This window comes from Oxyura jamaicensis, chromosome 15, assembly GCF_011077185.1.
Source record: "Oxyura jamaicensis isolate SHBP4307 breed ruddy duck chromosome 15, BPBGC_Ojam_1.0, whole genome shotgun sequence".
Taxonomy (NCBI): Eukaryota; Metazoa; Chordata; class Aves; order Anseriformes; family Anatidae; genus Oxyura; species Oxyura jamaicensis.
Window position 1 is genome coordinate 11,469,218 of NC_048907.1, and position 24,993 is coordinate 11,494,210.

The 24,993-nt window shown below is 42.8% G+C and overlaps 1 protein-coding gene across 21 annotated transcripts in view; it reads right to left on the reverse strand.

The window, feature by feature from the left end:
* FBRSL1 (fibrosin like 1) overlaps positions 1–24,993 on the reverse strand; it is a 514,295-nt gene that overhangs the window by 156,769 nt on the left and 332,533 nt on the right. For all 21 annotated transcript variants that reach the window (XM_035340845.1, XM_035340841.1, XM_035340842.1 and 18 more), the window contains one exon: positions 15,307–15,336. In XM_035340845.1, the coding sequence (XP_035196736.1) occupies positions 15,307–15,336 (30 nt within the window). The remainder of the gene's footprint in view (positions 1–15,306; positions 15,337–24,993) is intronic.

Consider the following 24,993-nt stretch of genomic DNA (forward strand, 5'->3'; position numbering starts at 1 on the left):
GAAAGCAAACCCCCCCAGAGAATACTTCTCTTGGTGTTAACTTTCATAAGGCACGATGAGAGCTCATGAATGCAGTCTGTAAGCTGGTTGATTTAAGGACTCCACCAAACATGTCTCACATAGGACTTACAATGCATGTGGTATTTGCTTGTTTTTGTTTTTATTTCAATTTTATTTCTGGATTCTACTTTGCTTTGTAAGTTATTTTTCTTGCATGACAAGCAACATCCAATTATTCTTGCACTGCCTTTTTTGTTTTGTTTTAAGTTGACACGTTGCCCAAGCTTGAGACCACAAGATGCTTACTAGAGCTGTCCTTCTAGCTTCTACAAAGTCTTCTGTGCTGCTGGCTCTTAAAAACCAGCACATACACAACCAAGACACACAGTGAGTGACATCAGCCACCACTTCCCCTCCACATGTGTGCCTACATTTTCTCTATCTGTGCACAATGGTGTTTTTGACCTGAAAACAATGCATTCAAGGAAAAAATATGGTTTGGTGGGATGGGATTTCCAAGGGAGCCTGAAGGACTTTGGTATCCCAAGACTATAAAGTCCAAAGAACACAATGCTTAACATCTTCAGCCTCCTTTGAATTCTCAGCCTTACTGAACCAAGAATAAAGAAAGCCTGGCCCATAAGCAGGAATCCACTAATTAAAGAGAAATGGAGCTTATTTGTCTTGGTTTCTGAAGTCACAGTTCTCCACTTCTGAAAACACAAGTTTCTCACCAGTTCTTTTCCGCCCTAGGGCTGTGACCTAAGCAGCTTAAATGATACACAGATTTTGGCTGAAATCTGCTCCTTATTTACTGGACTTCAAATGTGCAAGCAATTACTGAATGGGTCTCGTTTATTGAATAAAAGTATTTAGGCATTATGTTTACAAAGGCCTAGAAACATTAAAATCTAGTGAAAAACAATTATTTTTACAGAATACATCTGCAAGCAATATGAAGTCATTTTGTTTTTGTAAATTTCTCCGTAATAGACTTATTGTTGATGTGGAAAATGTTCACGTTGCAGCACTGAATTATTTTGAAATGCCAAACTTAATAAAGGAGAAATTATTGCAAATAATATCACAACCCTTAAGGAAAAAAAAAAAAAGCCAAAATACCAGTGGTTTCCTGACTAGTCAGTCCTCTTCAGATTGGCAGACCTCTTCAGACTAATCAGGAAGAGTTAGACAAATAGTTACTTTATTACGGAGACTGTCAAATAAATCAGAATCTGGCGAGCAACTGTTTCTGAGCCCTGCAGCCTGGCTGGCTCTTTTTTTCCTGTAAAACTAAGGCAGCTACAGCAGCCCCACGTATGTGTGCATTTGTCTGCAGAGCAATGCGTAGGCTTGGGGCCTCCAAACAAAACTTGTTCCAAATTTGGGCCAGCATTTTTCTTGGCTTCCCCACGTTTTGTTGTGGAACATGGCTTGCAGAAGAAATGTTTCCTAACCAATTAATTCAGGTCGCTGCTGTTATTTTTAAAGGAGAGCTCTGAAGCTCAGCACACAAAGGGTAATGAGAAAATAACGCTTTTAACAACATCAGAGGAGTTAGGCCACAAACTCGAGCTACATTATCCAATTCACGCTAGAGTTATTTTACCCCCAAATGCTTGCTCTTGCTGGAGGCAAGATGGATGGGGATTTTGCCAAAGGTTCAAGCCTGAAACGTGGCCCCAGCGCAGGTCATAGACGGCGGCGTTCAGAGACCAGCCCCAAGCGGAGCTTGGCTGCGCCGCTGTCCCCTGGGCTCCAAATACATACCCAGTGCCAGCAGGTTGTGCCTGTCTGGGGGCGGCTGAAAGCTGAGGCCTCATTTCAGCAGAGCTCTGGGCACGTTCCTTAATCTGCTGCCCCAGAGCACAGCAGGGTGGGTTTAAAGGGATGCAGAGGAGACCTAGGGACGTAACTGGGCTCTAGCATTACTCAGGCATTCTGCTGAGTAGAGGAGAGGAGTGCTGTGTCAAGAAGTAAGCGATAACCTCACCTTTTGGACCTCCGTTCAATCCATTTTGTGCTGCATCGAACAGTATTGATTTAAAGGCAACCACGGGGCACAGGGAAGGGAAAAGGAGATAGGGCAGGAAGGGAGGAGGAAAGTTTGAAAGTAACATCCATAATGGGTCTAGTGAACACTGGGGCTTGCAGTCGTGTTTGAAAATGTTTTCAGATATGGTTGTTATAGAAAGTAAATTCACCAACTGAGCAGCCAGGAATTCTACTTAGAAACTACAAGGCTGTCCAAGCAAGAACTTCTTCATTCCCATGCATGACAATGCAAACCGGCAGCACAGACAGATCAGGTAAAACACTGGCCATGTTCCAGACTTGCCAAGAAGATGGGATGTAATAACTTCTGAGGCTAATAAGAGGCCTTAAAAACATACTTTTTTTTTTTTTCCCCCCACTGGACCACACTGAAAGCAACAGTGCAGATGGACCTGCACCTGTTTCCAGATGAAACCAGTAGCCAGTGCACTGCTATTCTTAATATGAATTAACTTTTAATACAGATCTGCTTTAGTTCTAATTGACTTTAGAGTGCTACTAAAAATAACGGTTCATCTAACCAGCAGGCATGCTTTTCCCCTTCCCCATGTCTCAGTATGGACAGGAGCACTACAAGCACCTCTGTGCACCAGCCTTTTTCTCACCCAGAACAGTTTTCTGCTCCCCTTGCCACTTTTCCTCCCTGGGGCCAAGAGGGAACAGCTCTGTGCTGCCAGCAGTGGGCTTTGCCATCCTTGGGCAAAGGATGCTCCAAGTGCTGTTTCCCAGCCCAGTGCACAACCCAGGCTTGCTGTCCGAGGTGCAGGGCTGCAGTGAGAGCCGGGCAGCCCACGCGGCCACCAGCAGCAGCCCACCATGGCACAGCACAGCATGGCACGGCATGGCATACCGTGTGACATGGGCTGAGATGCAGGACGAATTTTCCTTCCACTTTGGCTGCTGCAGGTTCCCGCGGGAAGGGTATGTGCTATATTCCTCCCGTATGCAGCCTATTTCCCATTTCCTTCCCAATTTTTCTATATGTTGTGCTTATTTTAAGTGAAAACAAGTTTTTACTCAGCTGTTTAAGGCAACTCGTCCCTCCATGTGGTTTATACTGTACATCATCACCTATTGTCCTGCCATGAGCCAATTTCTAAATGTTTCAGCTGTTGATGGCTGTTGGCGATGATGTATGAAGCAGAAACAAAGCCAGAGTCGCAAAGACTTCAAAAGGCCGAAGATAACTAAGAACATTGTTTTGACTAAACACAGACATATGTACTGAGAAGCTGCGACTTCTTCCAACCTTGCTCTCCCTCTCTGGAGCCACCTTTTAATTTGTTGCAGTTGCACAAATGATCTCTGTGTGCTAGGAGTTCAAAGGAAAGAGACGGCCCAAAAACATCTTCATGCGCCACCACCTTAAAAGACATTTCTCTGATGAAGTTACGAAAACAGGCTCTGATGCCTCAGAAAGAAGATGACTGTCAATGTAATATGTAAAAGCCTTATGACTTGTTCACAAAGCAAACCCAAAACATATTCCAGTTCAGCTAAAGTTAATTATTTTTTCAGGAACCATCTATCACCAGCAGAGACAGCTAGGGTGTAGAAGGCAAACATCCAGGGGCTAGTTCTGGCTGAGACAGCACAGCCTGCCATCCAGACTCACGCGGAGAGGGCTTAGAGCACGGAGCTGAACGAGAAGACTGTGAATTTGTGTCCACAGCATTTCCGACCGGCTCACTGCAGAAACACAGGTCAGTCATGTCTTCTCTGAGCCTCAGTTTCCTTGATGGAAAATGCTGATAATGATGTTTATTCTATTTCCTAACAGATTTTGGATAAACCATGCTCACAAATAACTCCTCTGGTTTATTTGTACTCCAGGAGAGACCACAAAATGTTAGGTCAGCTCCTCCACAGGAGGACACAATCCCTGTCATCTGGAGCCTGAAACGTAACATCTGCAGTAAGTGCAAACTACCACTACATGCACCTGATCCTACGTATGGCATTTGGCAGCTTTGTGGTGAACGCTTTTGGAAAACCACGGGTTAGTCCTTGCAGGCAACCAACCTGATAGGGAAGACCAGAAATGAGAGATTGGTGGCTTACAGTCCAGGGGCCAGCAGCTTGGGCAAAGAGCGGAGGCACAAGTGATGCTGCCAGACAAAAACAAAGAGGTGGCAAAAGGCAGAGGGTGCAGGCTCTGGAAAAGTAGCACAAGAAACTCACATCTGACAAAAAAGAGGATTAAAACTAAAAGGATGGGTGGGATATACAGTGGATGGTGGGATATCCTTTTTGGGTGGGACGTACAATGTCTTTTCAAAGGGACAAGTTCACTAACCACAACACAAGAAATCCTTCTTTCTTCACCTTTCTTCACCTCCACCTTCTGTGGGTAGGGTGGAAAATTATCAAAATATTTGAAGAGAGGGAAAAAGTGCTTGCAGTCACTCAGTAACCAGCATCTGAGTGTCCACCATGTCCATTATACATTATAAATATAACACACACTGGGCACTTCAGCCATCTTTGTGGAAATTATTAAAAAAAAGAGACACCTTAAAACCTTTGTCAGGTATCAAAGGTTACTCTGCACTTTCTCCTCTCACGATACCTTTACCTCTCTTTATATATGAATGGGATCCCTTTCAAACTTAGACTAATGTTCTTTTATATTTATAATATTCAGGATAGCTACACATGCTTGATTACCTTTAAAACACTTATCATGATTCCATTTAAAAATAAATGAATCCCATTTAAAAGTGACTTGTCCCCATCCTCTAGTATTTATGGACAAGGACATATGGGGCTGATTTCTCTCATTATTAACCAGCATGTCTGAGGCTTAAATCATTTAAATTATTCATTGACAGCAATTGGGCTACTCATGCAAGCTCCCACTTGCACAAGGAGGCTCAGGGATAGGACTGGTCAAGTGGATGAAGACTGCTGAAAGGATTTAGGGATGCACTGAGCATGCGGAGATAAGGGTAACTTCGATTAGGGTGAGGAGTATTTTTGAAAATGGTCACTTAACAGGGGGTTTTCACAATAGTTATTCTGAATGTCGTTTTCTTCCAAGGTTACCATGACTGAAGTTCGGAGTGATAGATGAAGGAAATATGAGTGATTGTGTGGTGATTGCCCCAACAAAACCCAAGCCAGCTGCAAGACATTGCTAGAGCACTGAGTTGGGTGGGACTTGCAATCCTGGTATGGGTTCTGCGTGTTCCTGAAGCGGCCAGGCACAAGGTGGCCATCTGTGCAGAACCTGTGCTGTGAAAGCTTCTGTGAGGAACAAAGCCGAGCAAGTGAAGAAAAGCATCTCCGAGTAAGTAGCAGAAACTGCCCACCTCTAGCGTGAGTACCGTTCCAGCAATGCTGAAATCTGAGACAGGAGATGGATAAATCAACTGCGCTGTTGAGCTTGGACTTTAATAGTCCAAATGACAAAGGCAGTAAACATTTAACTCTCCGCTATAAAGAGACTTTCCAGCCTATTGCAGACTACTCTGCTCTCTGACCAGCTCACCAGTGGAAGACCTTGAGCTAACTGCCGGTGCATTTTCAATCAGCGGAGTCAGAGTGAGAGAATAGGAATCATCCTTCATGGGAAGAAAAGCTCATGGTTATTCTTTACATTTTATTTTTAATTAAAAAGATGTTTCTCACTGTCTTCAGAATGAGCCCAAGGAACATTTGTAATCATTTTCAGGTCACATTATATTGTACACGTTGCAGCTGGTTTCACAGCTACGTGGGCAAATTACTATTTTTCTGCACACCTAAATCATTATCAAGGTAACGCAGGCAGGAAGCATCCCCAACATCCAGAGGTTACCATACATCTTAGAAAAACACAGCCTAGCTCCTGGAAGAGGAAACTTTCAGATTTCAGCTGGGTCTTTCTGCCTGCCCAGCCCAACCTAGGAGCCCCAACCTACACTGGACTCTGTCGCTGTATGTGATCTTGATAGTAAAGGTTGTGTTTTGTTCCTTTTCCCCCTAAGAAAGGCAAAAAGGTTAGCAAGTGTTTAAACTCTCAGTTCTTAAGGCTGTTAATATTTCACATTGCCAGCAGGGAAAGGAATTAAAACTGCCAGTAGCTATCCAGATAGGTTTTAAAATCCCCTTCCCTCCCCCTTCTCTCTGCCTCCCTCAGCTTCAGAGGATATTTTCCCCGCAAATTGGTTTTAAATTAAGGAAGGTGATGAAGGCAATGTGCCGTCTCAGCATTTTCCCAGGTGCACTTAATCTAATTTCATTAAGGAGATCAGGACAGATGATCGCTACAGTCGAAACATTAAGTCTGTCCATTTTTGTATAAAAAACCATTAAGTCTGTCAAAGTGTCGGCGGGTGGGCTGTTTATTATTGGAGATGAAGGCACGCTTTGCTTCCCCAATAAACTGTCAGGAGTAGTAAACCACAAATTAAGTCAGCTGCTGCCAAAGATTTAGGCAAAGATCTCCAACTAATTTTGACACAGGTGTGGGAAAGGCCAAGGAAATAGAAGCAGTAAGTCAGGCCGTGCACTTTGGAAACCAAACCCTTTGTGCATGTTTGACGTATTTCAATCCAACCCACTGAAGAGTGGAGAACTGGATCGGTACCTATGACCAGGCAGAACTGCTGGTGCTTTTGACACTCCAGACACAGCGCTGATGGGAGGTGCACAACGGCCCGCACCGCTTTAACCTGCGCTCATCCTGCCGGGACTCATCATTTTGTCTTTGGCAGACACGAACTCATAAAAGCTTCATTTAGCCGCTGCTCTGCTCTGAGTGTACGCACAGCTTTAAAACATAAAACCACTTTCTTCAAATAATCATACAGATATCATACAAAATTAGAGGAAAACCATCAAAATCCAGAAACTATGGAAGACTGTTTAAAAGCCAAGAAAGAAATGAAGTGAAGCTTTCAGATTGAATTTTCAGGCATTATAAAACTGAATGTGAACCATTTGCCAAGGAGAACACCTTCCTTCTCATGAAAAATGCAGCTAGGTAGAACATGGTATTAAAGACTGTCAAGAAATGTTAAAAAGTATAAAACCCTAACAGAAATTACACAGACTTTACAGGACTTACAGAGAAATTATCAGTCCCTAAGATGGCATCAGGAGTGATGTTCTAGCTGGAGCTTTGTGATGAAGGAAAATTACCATGCTTGCAGGTAATGCGTGCTATGTATTGCTCTGAGGCTTATTTACAAACACTTATTTTAATGTCTCTGGCTCTGAGTTTTCTCTGTTTAAAGAGTACCTCCGTCTGGTTGGTGTTTGTGGAAAACCAGGGCTCTAATTCTTAGGGACTCTGGCCCATGAGGGTGTACAGCAAAGGCAGGGCGGCGCCAGCTGCAACATCTCCCGTGAGGCAGGGTGCCATGGAAAGCTCCTTACAGATCTCGCAGACACAAGCAGCAGCTGATAAGCAGCTGGTAAGTTAAAACAGCATCTGATAAGCACTGGGAGACTCACCTGGGTGAACGAATACCCATTTCAATCACCATGCTTTAAGTAAGGGTGAATTCCCAAGCAAGGTTAGGCAAATGTTACTTCTAGTCTTTACTACTTACTGATCCAAATGCTGTTACCTCTTACACACCTGGAGATCGTCTGTAGTGAAAACTAGTTTGGATTTTATTGCAAATTGGACCCAGAAGCAGGAACTGTTGGGAAGCTACAAAACCCAAAGCTGACTCTGGGGCCATCCTTGAGTTTCACCCTTTATGCCTGCACAGGGCACCCGGTGCTGCTTGCTAACTCTTGTTTTATTTCATCTGGTAAAACGATTTTGGAAACAGTTACAAGAACCTGCATGCCAAATGAGGGACTGCAATTGCAGCTACTGGAGTATGCGTCCTCCAAAATCTTCTCATCTTCTTGGCATCTTTACGGTTAATTAAACCATTCAATTATAACGCCAATTCCTAGCTGCTGCCTACTATGCTATGCTAATCACCAGAATACCTGATCATCTTCCAAGGAGTTACTTCCATTGCACGGTTAGCCCTTTGAATTTGTGGCTTTGCTATAATGGGGCTTCTTGATGTGGGCAGACAGCTGTTCAAGATTGCTCTCTTCCGCGTTGCCTCAGATCTTAAAAGTGTCTTCACAAGGTCCCCAGTAAGATAAGAAAATGCTCATGGATGGGGAACTGGAACTGGGAGATGTTAAACAATGGAAAAAACAGAGAGCTAGGGAGATGGCTGACTGCCAGCAACAAAGCTGGTATTATCCTGTCTTGCCCAAGAGCTCTCCATAAGATCTCTTAAGTCCTTTTATGTGAGTTAATGATGGACTTCTGTCAGCAAGGCCCTTCTCATTGTTTGCTCTGAAAAAGAAGATTCTACATTTTCAAGAATGAATATGGACACCACAGCCCCTGATGACTCAGCTTGTTACATACAGACCAATATACTTAAAATCTGAGTTTCTGTCCGGATAAAGGAAAAACATAAAATCTCAGTAGGAGGGAAGAACACTGGTGCCAAAGCTTTGAGTCTGGTTAGGTTTTTCAGTTACATTCTTGCTTTACCTAAATTCTAGGAACACCAAGGTCAGGAAGGGCCATTGTTACTACAACTTCTTACTAGAGTTCCAGACGCTCTTTGAAGGCCTTAACTTGGCCTACCTCAATTGCCCTATGTTCAGGTGGGAACCTTTCTGTGCGCTCCATGCACAGGCCGGGTGGAGCCACAGAAGCCCATGGAAGCCAAGTCTCTCCCCGAGCTGGAAGGCCCCGGGCAGTGACTGAGTGAGCTGGCTATGCACGATGCTGGTGTGCAAGATGCTATTTTGCTGGTAGATCTGTTCATGGAGAACTACAAAACAAATTCATGGAGCTGTGAACTTCTGCCTTCTTGCAATGACAACGATGCTACATTTCTAGTTTACAGTACCCAAATCTTTCAAGGGCTACAAGGTTGTTTTAAATGCACTATTTTGATATTCTATAAAAAGCAGATCTGCTTTTAGTAATGACGAGGTTTGTCTCTCAGAGACTTTCTTCAGTTAAGAGAACCGACAGCCTTTACCCAGCTATTATTTTATAAGATTCAGGTTTCTAACTGGTTTTCATGCTGTATCACTGGGTTTTCAGTCTGTAAGAATTAAGTTTTAGAAGAAACATAGATTCTGTGTATCAATGTGCATGCACTTGTATATATATTACATTGCTGCATGCTGCTAGGCCAGCAACACAGCCAAAGTACGTGCTTCCACAACAGCAACGCTCTGTGTAAGCAAGAGCATACTACAGGAAAAGCACCACTTAAATACTGTGTGAACACCCAGCTGGGAAGTAACTGGCAAATGAAGATTTCTAGTTATTAGTCACAGCTGAAAACTGTCATAGCTTGAATTGTAATGCTAACAGAAGAGCAAATGCTGCCATGCGACAGCCCTCACTTCATTCCATGTTTCATCTCTCCTTTCTGCTGCAACCAGTAAGAACTGGGATTGCTGGAGAAGTCCCAGGTTCCATTTCTTGGAGAAAGAGACAATATAATGATGGACCAAAAAAAAGGGGGGGGAAGGGAAGGACAACCCTGGCCTGAGTAAGCTTCAAAAATAGCAAATAACTTATTACTTGAAGTGGGAACTAAACTTCCAGCTAAATTTCCAGTCTCGTGGAAACAAGACATTTATGAGATTTAACAGGTGGAACCCACTTCTTCCATTGCTGGATAAACTGTTAGGAGTGAGGGGAAAGCAGCCTTCAGCAGCAGTGCTATTCATAATAGTCCCTGTGGACTTCAAATGAATGGCACTGGGGGGTCCAGGGACCGAGGCTTATTCCAGCCCCAGAGGACAACGCACTGATCTTGCACTGATGCCTTGACAAAGGAGGCCGTGACAGCAGGAGAGTGCAAAGATGCAACAAACCACAGAAATTTGGGCTGATGTTGGCTCTTTGGGAACACTGTGCTGCTTGGCTTCTCCTCCCACACTGGACTTCCAGAGTTGCTCACACCTTCCCAGATCTCACCTTCCTTGACCACCGGCTACCTGACACAGCACTTCCCTCCATGGGCTTCGGCATCTCCTCCCCTCTCTGCTCCTGCATCTGTAACTGCTCCTGCTATTTTGAGCATCATTAAGACAATCTTTAATCTGGTGTCATGGGGCTTTTATCTTATTCTGGGTAATCTCATACACAAACACACAGACACAGAAACCACTTCTGGTGGAGGAACTACTAGATCTCTCATCATGATAACATCCCTTTCTCCTGCTGCCTAAGCTATGATTTTCCTCTGGGTTTGTAGACACCCCTTCAAGGTCAACACAGCTGAAAGAGAACTGATAATTTCACCCACACAGTTTACTCTCCTCGTAGCTTCCTCTCTTATCGCTTCCACCTCTCACTCAAGCCCATAGTTCTCAGCACTCTGTTTGACTTGCATCACTCTCCACATCTTAACATCCAACCTGTGGTTAAGCCCTGTATATCTGTTTTCTTTACAATGAGCATCTTCTGTTCATCCACACGAATAAACTCTTGGTCAAGCTCCCAACATTTTCCATTTTATTCTTCTTGCGATGGTAGATGGAACTGTGTCCTTGCACCCATGGAGAAAGCTTCCACAAAGATCATTTTCCTAGTCTGTGGCTTATATCGTGAACTCTTGATTTTCATGTTTTGGCTCCTTCACAGCTTACCTCTACTTGCCAACACTGACACTCAGTAAAAACATCCATCCTCATCTCTAACTGGCCACACTTGATCACCCACTTATTAAACTCAAATTAGCACCTCCCTACTATGCACCACTACGCCTTTTGCTACAGAGAATAACTTCCCATTCACAGCCACAAATGTACCTGATTTTCCTTGTCAAATGCCTCCTAAAACCTCCCCCATTACCTCAACACCTACAAAACAGAGGTTGGACAACAATGGGGCTGCTGACATCCATAACTCTTAACGCTGTGCCCCCATTTATCTGAGGTCCCCTCACTGTCTCTGATCTCATGCTTGATCCAAGAGCTGCTCCGCATCCATACAGCACAGAGCAGGATGGGAACCCAGCCCATGGCACTGCCGTGCTGCTGTCCTCCCAGGTAGTAAGTGCTAAATCACACCTGTGCATGCACTGCTGCATGTTTCCAGGCACCTACTGGGCCTCAGAAATTAGCACAGCAAACAGCAGCATGGCAGGGCTGAATTCAGATCGCCCCAAGCAGGGCCTGATAAACTCACTGTGCTGTTGGAAAAAGTAGCATGGAAGCACTGTTTTAGAAACCTGACTTCAAAAGTTTTTGCTTTTGCCTCAGATACGGCCTTGCCAGTCTTGCTTGATGTAGCTCAAACACAAACACAGAGTATATAACAAATGTACTGAAAATACCGATTCAACTTAGAAATACAGTGTCATTTTTTGTACATCTTACTTAGCACCACATTAAATAAAGGAAAGTCTGATATCTAACCCCTGATTTGGAGAGCTCACTTACACTCTGGGGCCATGCAATTAAGCTGACAACCCACAATTTCACATGCTGCAGACAGAAGTCCAAGATTGAAAGAACGCGAACACTGCATTACTTTGAAAGAAACCAGCTTTTTTAATGCAATCTTGAACACTGTTATTAAAAAATGAGAACTACATTTTGGAGTAACGAGCAGAGATTACTCATTCCCTTGTTTTACACAAGTTGACTTTTGGCTTTCTGCAGAACACCATTTAACAGAGCCCATTACCAAGCTGCTAGCCACTTTTCATAGTGATGCTAAAGCAGGTAAGAGACAATAAGTGGAACTGTTGATGGTTTATATTACTCTATTATGTTAATGTTCACTAAAGTATGCCATAAGCTCTCTCATTACATGTGTATAAACCAATTCTCTGTGGTGTTATTCCTGTGCTAAATGCTATAACTACATAAATCTTGAATTAATGGAGACTTTATAGTTCCTGAAAATGAAGGGTAATTGCTATCTGTTAATGCTGTTGTTGCTATTAAAGGAAGTATATATTTTCAGTAACAATGTTTATGGACCGTGAGCCTCGCATCGCAGCTATTGCACAGTGCAGAGATAGTGTAATACGATTATCAGACTGACTCCCTTTCTGTCCCTCCTCCCTCACAAAAGGCACAATATCATTTCCACATCTTTGACAAACTACCCTGCAATTCTCTTAGTTTTGGACTCTGCAACTGCTACGTCCTTCAATGAACATACAGTAAAAGAAACAGGATTTGCATTTCCATCTCTGGGAACGCATGATTTGCTAAGTTTCTCGCTTGGTTAAATGGCTGGACAGCTCGGTTTATTAGTTTGGGTATTTTGAACAGTTGTTTAAGACGAGTGTGGTGACATAATGATAGGTGTGAGAAAGTATCACCCCACTTACTTCCTTTGAGATTTCAGCAGTGATGCAGACGTGAAAAGTATGTTTGGGCAGAGACAGTTCTCAGAAAGTAGATGGGATGGACATGTCCCCAGCCTTGAGCTCCTGTTCTCTGATTATTAAAAACAGCAGTGCACTGTTTGGAAACCTTCTCACAATCTGCTGTGAAACTGTACCTTGCACTAAAGTAATGACTCCTCCGTTCTGATATACCGTATGTATGCCTGGCTATGCTCAATTACCTTTCTCCCCTGGAGTCCTGCAGAACACTGCACAAAGGAAAAAAACATCACCAGTGTGTTTATATTTTTCAATGCAGTGAGGGTAAAGCCTTAATTTTGCTCTCAAGTCTGTGTTTTAAAACATTAAGAGCTCAATAGCCCATGTAGCTATGAAATAAATAAATAGTGGATAATTAGCAGCATGGTAGAGAGGGAGATGTGGGAGGTGGAAAATTTCAGTTTTACTTCTAGCTCTATCACTGACTCACCGTACTTGTATATGAACTTCTTTGTCATTTTACCTCATGAGTTATATACAGACAACAGTGATCCGCTGTTTGTGACTAACACAAAGTGTTATACAAATCAAAAGCACATTAGTAATTCCTGCCCTGCCCTTCACGAATGTCGGTGCGTGTAGGTGTACCTAGAAAAAGCTGCTTCTTGCTGAGCAAGCAGCAGAGCAGGATTGTTCTGTAGCAGTGTGGTATGAAGCTGACCCGTCATGTAATTTGGGAAGCCTGATGCTGGGCTAGACAGTATGTCGAATGCTCCATCTGGCTGTAACAGCCAGGCAGCAGTATAGAAGATACAATTCTGCCAACAAATAGAAGGGGGGAAAAACACTCTTCAGTATAATCCCTCAGGACACTCATGCCAGTATTTTTATAGCTCCTTGTTGCATCAGCCAGGTTAAGTTTTAGACAAATACTGAATGACTTTCCAGGAGCGTATAGTATGTCAGGTACCAGCACAGGGAGCCAGGTTGCCCTTGTGCTCCCCAGTGGGAAGGCAATGTCATGTTTACATTATCCCCCTGAAAGGTTTGAAATCTCTTCACTTCAACTTTGGTGAGTTTACATGCAAGTGCACACATCTTTGCTGACAAGAAAAGAAACCCTACTTAATTCCAGAGACCTTTTTAATAGAACCTGTGTCGTGTCTCATGTCTCTACAGATCAGGCAGAGATACAAAGATGATGATCTTGTGCTGCTCTCCTTACGAAGAAAAGAAATGTTATTGTTAAGGTGGAGTCACCTTAGGAGAAAGGTACCTGAGAAATACAGGAGCCTAGAAAGTCATATTACTGTTATAGATATGTAAAGAAATGCTGTATTAATGGTAAGAAACATTATAATAGCCAATCATTTGCTGTAAAGGACAGTAAGTTACCAGCCAAACACAATGCAGCTTCCTCTGAAGGTAACCTCAGATCCCACATTCTGAAAGCTAATCAATGTTGTTCAGATTTCAATTTCTTCTCTACAAGGTGAAGTCAAACCTAATCTAACAAATGTCAGTCTCAGATGTAATGCTGCTAGCTGGGTCTACCAGTGTAATTTAGATAATCATTAATAGCATAGCTGTATAATAAAACTACATGTCACTTACAACTTCATCTGAGGTTTGACTGGCAGATCTTTAAACAGTTTTCTAAGTGATTGCTTTTACTTTCTTTGATTGGGCAGTCTAAGAAATGTTTTAACCCCCTGGTATGTACACTTTTACGGAATAATTCTTCACCCTTGCCACCTCAGCCATCAGATCTGCCAGCACGTAACTTTGTGAGAAACAGAACTTGGGTGGTGGTCTCAGGGAGTGGCTTTACACATACATGCACATACATAAAATATGCACAGTATCTTTTGTTCAGCATATAAAATTTAAATGTTCTTCTTCAATCAAGCTTTCACCTCAAACACACTTTTGCCATATTCCAGGGATACTGGGTATCTGATGTGATTTCTAAAAGGAGTTCAAGAAACTTTAATGCTTCCCAAGGTCTAACAGTATTAAAAATAATAATAATAATAATAATAAAAAATAAAAGACTTAACCAGAAGCAGCTTTCAATGAAGTCTCTTGAACTCACGGTAACCTCCAATGGATGGCTGCAGCCAAGTGTGCTGCCAAGGAGACAGGGCTATCTGAAGTCAGTTTTTACCTCTGTAATGCTGATCTAGTAGAAACCCATGCGCCACAGCTTCTCATGAATGAATGCAAGAGACTGGACAGCCAAAATATAATGAAAGTTTGATGAAGACCTAACCCGAGACTGCCAAGACTGATCTGCCAGAACACAAGTCAGCAAGGGATACTCAAGTCTTTCATACATTTGATGCTTAAAAGCAGGGTGCAACTGTTGCTATGTCACGGGACTTCTCTGTTCTCCTTCCACAGGTGAAACAAGAAATCCCTATACAAAACCACACAACTACAACCTTTCAATGGCCAACCTCTGTATCAAAAGAAAAGGTCAGAAAAATCATTGCTCTGTGATAAATATGCAAGCAACATGACAAAACGCTCCTTGACAGATACCACACTGCCTTTGAGGGTAGGTACTGGTTGTCCCACCTTCTAAACTGATTACAGAACTGCCATCTTCAAAGGTTGCTATAAATAAAATATAGTCTCCTGACAAGTTATCAGAGGAGACTTCCTCTGAAATAGCACTAACACTATGACTCGGGTCTCACCAATTGCTGGCGTTAATTGAAAGACTGTTCTGTTAACAAGAGTTTCTTTTCTGTAAGCTAGTGAAGACCACAAAGTATCTGATCCAATACTTGTTTCATTCTATTATAAATATTTTGAAATCTGACATGAAGCCTGGAGGAAAAATATTATTTGTAAATTCATTCTTATTTTGATTGTGAGGGAATTTCCAAGCTAGCAAAGCACATGAAAGAAGAAAATTCAGTCTTACCTTATCGTCAACATCACTCTCGCTGTCACACTGTGGGTTAGAGAGAGAAAAAAAGATTCTGTGAAACACCTTTATGTATAGAGATCTTTTGCATCATCTGCTTAAATCTTTCGGATAGATGTTTATGATGTTCTCAGTTCAATGAAACATACACTTTTGATGTTTGCAGTAATGCCTTTTAGATTGCTAGCATAAACCAAAGCCAATTTCTGTCTTTTTACACAAAAATATGGTATACTCATACATGAATGGGTGACAGCGAACTTTAAACAAAAAAGACAATCAGCTATGCATTATAACAACTGTAACATGAACACCACAACAAAAAGCTTGCCTTTTTATCATCCCAAATTGTGGAATATATAGTAACAGTTTTGCACTGCTTCACCTTGATAAGCACTTTGTCATCTAACAAGGAAACTGTGAAACTGGCAATCAATTTCTAATTTAATGAGCGGTACCAAGAATAGTAATTAAAATACATCATAAATTCTGGTACATTTTTTAGTTTGAATCAGATCACGATCCCAGGAGGAAGTGTTTACTTAAAGAGTTTTAGAGTGAAGTCTCTTACAGCCTCTGAAAATGAAATGCTCTATTTTCACAGCACAAGTGACAGAAAGGTAACTTGAGCACTGAATGGTTCAGGACATGCACACCCCGCTGGCTGGAGCTGAGAAAGATTTACATTTGAGAACAAAAATAAATCTCTTGTTGTCTGTTACACAGGCAGAAAGTGGTCAGTGTGTTTTGTAGCTTTTGTGCCCAATGGGAATTCTCTCCTTCAGCTGATGGGGACGGCGTGGGTGGGTTTCCATACCACCCTATCGAATTCACTCGTTCAACAAGGCAGGACGCAGCATGCCAACGATAGCAAGCTACAACTGTGGAAATGGTCCGTGGGAACGCACGTGCTTCAGGGCCATTAGAGCAAAATAAGGAATAGATCTGTTTGGTCGTTTTGTCCAGTTACTGCTCCTCACGGAGCAGGGAGGTAGAATCTGTCCTGTCATGCCTTTTTATCCAAAAGTTACAAAGCAGAAATTTCAGCTGTGACATTCTTACTTTTCTGCAGATTTCTAAGAGGCTATTTAATCTGTTTTGCTTCTGCCTGCCACATGAAGGGATTGACCCCAAACAGTTGAGGAACGTTTTACTCTTAAATTCTCTGAAACACAAAAGCACACGAAAGACAACGACACAGCAGAGGGGTTTCCCACAGAGATTCTGCATCTAAGACTTCTCAGATTTCCAGTTGCCTCCCTACTTCCATTTAGCTGCAGTAGAAACACGTGGTTTAAAGAAGACGATTTTCTACAGTCTTGACTAAGCACAACTCTCTTTCTTTCAAAATGAAACCATGTTTTACACTGCCCCACCTGATCCACAGCACAGTTTTCACAGAGAAATCCAACTGTTTAGAATGACGTGCACAGATCTAACTGCATATGTAATGGTTCTGGAAAAATAAGAGCCTGAAGCAAAAATGGAATAAATTACAGGAAGGCAGGACACTGCTCTGCAGGGGCTGGGGAGCAGTGGTGGCCAAGTCCTGTGGGAATAACCAGTGCTAATGCCTGAAGACTGTGTTAAGTCCTAGCCAATTACTATGTGCACAGAGGCAAGAACATCAGATAGCCATGTTTTAGCAAATACTTTCCTGTAAGCCATTTGTGTCTTTTTGGAGATTTTTATTTCCATCACTAAGCTTTATGAAAATTATTATAGGAAACACAGTTTCATAAACCAGACATTCAAAGAGAAGTAAAATCAGTCCTGATAAATCATCATCATCATCAGCCCTCTGCGACTCACCCAAAGCCATGCCTTGTGGCCACGAACAACTAGAAGTTTGCTCTGAAGAGCACCAGGACTGGCAAGACACTGATTGTCCATCACCACCGAGACATGCCGGAACAGGTTTGCTGGGCAAAGGCTGCCCCACTACCTGCTTCATCTGTGCTTGCTCAAGACAGCGCTAATTCGTGCTGACAAAGCAACACATTCATCAAAAACAAGGGGGGTGGGGAGGAAGATGCAGTCACAGCATTACACTTGTTATTATTTACACACTCCCGAGAAATGCCAGCTGACTCAAGGGAAGCCTTTCACCTCCACCCAGGGGCTGAATCAAGGCAGAATCAGGTGGCTGCTGGTGGGGAGTGTGTGTTCCCCCGAAATATTACTATCACAGTTGTGTGGGCCACAAAGACTGTATTATTTCATTCTTTAAACCTCATCACAGCTAAGGTCCCCTAAGCTGCCGTTCTAACCATTGCGCTCATTCCACCTGCACACTGACAGAGGCAGAATATTTTGATGACAATTCAAACCCTTGCGCAGTTCAGACTGTAGTATGTTATGATGGAATTACACCTCTTGCAAAAATGGCATCAAAATGATTAAGTACTTTCAAGTTGTGTTGCTTAAAATTTTATGTTTAGGTCACATCCACACAAATTTTAATTTTTACAGGGACTTTAAAACAGTAAAGTAATAATAATAAAAAATCAACTCAAATACATTGACCAGAAAACACTAGAGATGATCATCAAAACTCTTACTAAAACCATGGCAGTGTATACCTTAATAAATTCAGCTTAAAAATATTGGAGAGGAAATGTAAACAACTTGGGGGGATCTTAGCAACCATTATTCTTCAAATAGAATATAGTATTTTAGTCTCTGTCTCTGTGGTTTTGTTATTTTTTGGTACCAACATTTGTCTCTGTATTTCCTACTTTATTATGTTATTTAAAAAAAAGGATGAACAGGGGTTTTCTGGCTTTTAAGAGAAGATTCTTTTTGAAAGCAGATTTGGCCTCAAAAATTCCTGTCTATAATGACTATTAAAACCCATTACAGATGGTTTGCATTGCTAAAAGGTGCAGAATTGACTTATTTAGATGCCTAATTTTGCTTTGTACCAAAATGCAACTTTGTCTTATGTAGATAAGCAAAAGTTGCAAAAAAGCAAGTGAACCATCAAATCCACATGCTAAATTTTATAAACAGCCATATGAATGAAGCAAACATCTGCTCTCTGAGGACACATTTTTTTCCTCATTCAGGGTCTGAAAATACTCCATAATTAATTGTTTTTAAAATGAAAAGGACAATGAAGAATTATGCTTCATTTTCACTTACATCTTCCTTAGCTTTATCACCAATGCTGCAGTCTTGCAATTGAAGAAGCCAGTGGGGCTTGTGGATGCAAATACAGCTCTGGGCAGACATGGATCCCACCCATGCGGTTGTGATTGCATGACGGGTGCTTTAAAAGCTTTATTGTTGACAGCAAGTTGCATAACTTCTTGTTTACGTTATGAAATAGCTGCCCTCTCCCAGTGCGCGAAGGCTGACATACACACAGAGACCATCCCAGAACAGGCGTAGAGATTCCTACAGTGTGGCTTTTAAGCCACCAAAATACCACATCTTAATCCATGTAAGAATGAAGTCTTACACTAAACGAAAGCTACTAAGTAGTCTACATGATGATAGAACATGGCGGGGGAATTAGCACACATATTTATAAGATTTGGATTTCTGCTTAACATACAGTGTCCTGGGAAATGGAGAGCTTGCAACAAACCCAGGCTCACAGCTACCAACTCACATTAATCTCCCACTGACTCCTAAAGGAAACAAACAGCTTTGGTGAAAAAACCCAAGCTTCACAATTCATTTAGATTTTCGTCTTTTTAATTTGAAGAAATGTGCTCCCACATAGGCACACAGAAACAGGAACCCGCAGGCTGCTGAACATGCACAGCACCGAAAAAACAGCGACAGCAAAACCAAACCCGCCCGGGGAGATCTGCGAAAAACAGAACCACTGTTGACCCTATCTCTCCGGGGGGGTAAAAAACAGCAAATTTTAATGGGCTGGTTCAGTTTCTGTGGTAACAGCCTCAAGTATCTTTGCACCCTCTCTTCTCCGCTCTCCTCGCCTCCACCTCCCTCCCTGATCAAGCCCTGGGTCAACAAAGAGAGGCTGCCGCTCATGTTTTGTATGGCCAGGAAGTTTAAATGAATAATGAAGTCATAGGAGAAACTTTACTTTGACCCAGAGGATTTTCTGGGCGTCTAAAAAAGACGCCTTGCTCTGGACTGAAGAGCAGGAGGCCCAAGGCCCAGCCGAGGCCCAGCCGAGGCTGCGCTGGTTCCTGCTGCAGGAATGCGGCCTGGCCCCACGGCCCACCTCCCACGCAGCTGCTGTGGAGGGACAAAAGCCCTTGTCAAAACAAAAAAGTTAAAGAAAATGTGGAGAATGGCAACTGTTGACAGCTATGGGGGCTCATTGAAAGACAAAAGCTTCAATTACCTGGATTTTTCTAAAGGCCTGTTAACACTCCTGGTCTATAAGCGAAACTGTAAACAGCCATTGTGCCGGGTTCATAAAGGCTTGTAAAAGGATTATTCACTGGGTTGTGCCAATTGCCTCTCAATGCCACCAAGAATGTTTGCAAAGCCGACCCCTAATTGTGCCGCTTTTTGGAAACAATTTCTTGCAGTGACAGATTCAAGTCACAAAAAAGCCTCCTGTAAGGTAGAGTTAAGCAGGAACAACAAATAATTCGGGTAGAATCGGCCCAGTGCGCTGTAAAAAAGACCTGTGGAGTTAGGGACAAAGCTCCCATGTGCACAGACCAGGCCCTGTGGCCTCCTCCATCATGACTTTTCCACTGGGCAAGGAGTTATGATGCATTCCAGTCAGTACCTGCTTGTGCAAATCATCTCAATGGTGAAGAAAGAGATGGACTTGTGGCTAGTGTAAAACACAGGAAACTGCGTATTTGGAGAAAACTCTTCTCTTGTTGCAGAAACATAGGTGCCACTAGCAGCACACCTGCAGTGACCTCAAACCAACCCCCTAACTCTTCCCAAACATGCTTCAGTTGAAATAGGAACCTGAATGTTGCCCACTATGGTTCACGTGACACGAGCATAGATCAGATCACTCCAAGCAACAGCAACAGGCACAACAGAGATTTGTGATCTCCCCAGCAGGGGCTTTCTGGTGGACCCTGAGTCAGCGGTGTTTGGCAGTGTCATCCCTGCCTCTACCACAGCATCCAGGCAACTAGCACTGCTCTAGTGTGTTTTTAGCTATTTATATAGCAAGGGAGCAGGCCTGGGATAAGTTATGCACAGATTTTTCAAAACACAAACAAAAAAAAAACAACCAACCAAAAATAAAACAGTATCTGCAGAAGATGCGTTTAGGTTTTGTGTTTGGGGACACCTCCATTGGCACAGGGTTCTTCCCAGAGGCATTTGCTCAGAAAGTGGCAGGGTCTGTATAACAGTTATTTGTATTGAGATTCCAGATCTTGTTTTCTGATGTGTTTAGGAACCATGAAAATAACCTTTGGCTCTTTTTGTTTGCCCTCAACATTTTAACTTCCAGATCAGCCAGTTTTACTTCACATAATAAAGCTACTAACATGAAATCAGATTGTCGCATAACTGAATCATGCCAGGAACGAGAGCTCTAAGAAACAAAAACAAAAACAATCCAAGTCTTGCAAGGCTGCAACAAGATTGGCAGCACTTCAGCGTTATGTCGTCAGGTGCAAAGAACTCTGAAATGGGGCCACACCCTCCGAACTTTTGAGAAATGTGCAGAATTCACCTCAGCTTATGCACATAAATGCAGTATCTCCTATTCCACCCAAACCCAGAGGTTTATGATCTGGGTTGTGCCTACATGGCCTCAAGGCTACAGGGCCCCATTGTGCCAGCCACTGTACAGCACAGAAGTTAGAGCTTCCTCCCTAAATAGCTTACAGAAAGGCTTGTTTTTCTTTATACACATACCTGCAGCTATTATTTACATTATGCATATAAGGAGAGTGATAGACATCTCAGCTGACCTGTGAAAAAAAAAAAAATGGATTCCAGCTTGGAGGGACACGCAACCTAACCAGTCTACCTGCCAATAACATTGCGTGGGGAAGATGACAGCAGAAAAAGTGGAGCCCAAAATATTAATTATACAGTCTATAATATTACAATGCAAACTGGAAGGGTAGAATATATATGCAAAAGTTACATAAAATATATGAACTGTGTAGATACTTTGGAGCTTGCACACCCACTCAGTCCCAGAGGATGGCTATGTTTACTGCTCTCTTATTATTTCCAACCATATTTAGTTACTGAGTTTTCTTTTAATAAAGAGGCTCGGAGAAGAATCAGGCTTAAATCTTGGTTTGTTAATGCTTGTTTTAAAAGAACATGTAAAACTGAGTGTATTTTTAAGAGCCCTTCCCCCGGCCTCGTCTGCTGAGCTAAGTTCCCGGGAGCTGCCGGGAGCTGCTCGCAGCAGCAGTGCGTATGGATGCGCGCTTGTGTGTGCAGGGGGAGGGTGTTGTTTCCTATTAAGTCTGGCATCAGATTCATGTCTGCAGGGGCTTGCTTAAGATGATAGGAAGAGAGAGTTTTTATCATGAGCCAGACTGACAGAAAAGCCTGCTAATGGGACTTGAGGCATACACAGGAAAGAAAGTGCCAAAACATTAAGCTACCGCCAAGTGTCAGAGGGCCACTGATTTATTGCAGCAATTTTGCCACTGTGTCCTTTATAAGGTCCCACAAGTCCTTCCTCCTGGCAAGAAGCTGTGAGCTGCTGCAGCTCGGGGAGAAGTTGAGATCCAGAGCGCAGAAAGTGTCCAAGCGCGAGGCGGGGGCCGGGGGGAGGACGGAAATCGAATGTTGACTTGAACTTGCCCCAGGCAGCAGAGCCCTCTTAGCTCCACTGCCTCCCTGACAGTTTGATGAAATGAGTCAGGGCCTCCCTATGGCTAGACCAGCTCGGGCTTCCAAGTGCTGGGGTAGAGCTGTAAGAAACAGATTGAGCCTCAGGGCAGCAATTTATATATATATATATATATATATATATATATATATATATATATATTCCCTTTCTCTGCTCGGCATTTGGCTGGGGGAAGGGGGAGGTTATGAGCACTACAGATGTATAGGCTGAGCCTTTGTCTGCAGAGGGGGAGGGAGAAGAACAGCAAGAGAGTATTAGCTATGGCAGCCGAGAATAGCCCTGAGCACTATAACTAATTTTGAGGGGCAGTGATGCATTGTATGGGCTATGTGCTGTTTGGTCTGAGGGGGCCCCTGTTGTGAAGCAGCAATCAAGAGGACATTTTGTTAAGTGACCAACAGCTGTCATCTGCAAGCCCAGGGTAGGGAAGGAGGGAGCAAGGGGGAGGGAAAAAAAGAAGAAAAAAAAAAAAAAAAAGAGCATTTGTCCCTCAGAGGCAGAGAACATTAATCCAGCAATCTGCCACAGTTTTAACTCTAGACATGCTTGGTGCCTCCAAAGAGCCGAACGCATCTCCATCAGCCGCCCAGAGAGATGGGTCCTCTCGCCCTGCCTCAGCCTGCCTGACATGAGGAGCTTCCCTGCCTCCGTGGGCCCAAGAACCGATGCTAAAAATACTGTTTAAGTCTCTTTTCATTCCATAAAATTGAGTTGATCTGCTGCAGCTTAGGGTCAATCCCTCAAGGACTGTTTCCCCCCCCCCCCCCCTTCCCTTTTCCTTAGCACTCATAAATTAATCAGGAAGACCCTGACTAAGTCATTTCATGCTGTACGACATAAAAGAAAGTCCCCTGATGATCCAGGCAAGGATCTATTAAAAGTGGGGGGGGCGAGGGGGCTGGAAAAGAGGAAGAAGAGGGAGGGAGGGAAAGGAAAAAATCTCAGCCTTTTTGATTTTTTTAGGATAAAAGCTGGAGGACTTTGTTACAAATTCTAGCCAACATCAAAACACCTTAAATAATTCAAAGAACATGTTAAAGGGAAGAAACTGAATGTTGCTCTGATGTTCAGTTGATGCAACGCAGAATATTACCCAAAACAGCACAGCCTGTTAAGGGAGACAGCAGCCTTGAGCATTTCAGTTCTTTAGAAAAATGTCAGAACCTGTAAAAATCATAATTTCCAGCAACTTTTTTTTTTTTTTTTTTCATGATATAAACTCAGCGAGACTGAAATGTAGGTTTCTGACAAGCTGTTAACAAGACAACTTTAGAAATCTGTCTGGAGATCTCAGGGAGATGGGCTGCCATTTCACTGCTTCGAAGAAGTTCATGACATGACAAGCAAAAATCAGGGAACAGAGACCTAAAAACCACGGTGTAATTTTCATTTGCTTCTGTCGTGAAAGAATTCAAGCAGAAATATTAGAAGGCTGCACAACTAAAAAAGCCAGCAACTGGAAAATCATTGCTGTGGTTTGACAAGCACATCTTTTATGCTGGAAATGGTTTCTTTATTATTACACCTATACCTGGAAAACACTTTTGGAATAAAAGAAAGGGGGTAATCACAAATTATTCCCTGAGATCCGTGAAGTAATATCTACAGTTGCCTACTTTCAAGCCAGGCCTAGTTCGTATGAGAGAGCCATCTTGAAAAAAGGTTAAGAGCCACCAGGTTTCTCTTGTTTCTCCTACTGCAGCCTCCAAAGTAGAAGGTAAATATATCTTTCCATAATGCAGACATTTACTGGAGTCTATCCAGCTGAGTGCTGCTACGTTAAATGTTTCATAAAAACACATTGATTAAAAATAGCAAAGTCTGCATCTGATGCCATTGACACAGCAATGCTTGTTCCAATTCAGGAGAGCCTTTCTCACTGGTTTACAATGTTCACCTACTACTTTGGACCTTAATACACCAGTACAATGATTTTCTGTAACTTCTGAATGATTTAAGGATGTATTTTCCAGAATCCATCTATTCTATGCTTAGAAAAAAATAGAACTATGTTCATACTATATATCTCTTCCTATATATAATCTCTCTCTCTCTCTATTTGGGCTCTTTCTAAGTATTTAATCGTAGGTTGATATAGCTGCCTTGAAGTCAATTTACTGATCATGATTGACTCATTATATCCACACTTGGAGAATTTTGGTACCCGTGGGATGGATGATTTGGGAAACCCACAGACAGACAGCCGCATGCATACAATCCTACGGTTAATTTCAGCCCATAATGGCCTACTAAGAGAGAGACTGCACAATGCAGGAGGTCATTTTCATTTACAACACCTACATTTATACCAACAAGTGTGTGAATTATGGGCAAAATTTAGCCCAGACTTTGCAAGTGCCAAGCAGATAATGAACTGAAGCTTTTCCACCCCCATATCTCTCAGCTCATCTCCACATGGGTCTGGTGGTGTGGTCCTACAACCACGCTTGGGTAATTGAAAGGACAGTGTGTGCGAAGTTGAAGGGCTCAACTACATTTTACCAGTTTACGAAATGGAGGAGACTCCAACAAGAAAACAGAAGCAGTTTGCCCCTCTTCTGAAGCACCCACAAGTTCCTTTCATTCTCCCCTTGCCTGGGCATTGTCTAACCTGTCACTCATGTTCTTTTCATTAGACACTAAGAGACCTTACAGCTTCAGTGCTGTATATAGGTTTTCACCAAGGATCTAGAGAAACATCAATTACTTTCCTATTCTACAGTTTTAAGCTATGACTGACCCCATTTTCTTGCAAAAGACCTCTCGCCTTGCTGCCTCCCCTTCACCACTAGCCTCCTGCTTTGGAGCGACCAGGACCCCGCTGCCATGGCTGCTGTGGTTCAGGGAGGAGCAGAGACCGTGAGAGAATTCGCAGTGATGCACAGCACGGAGAAACTCTACTT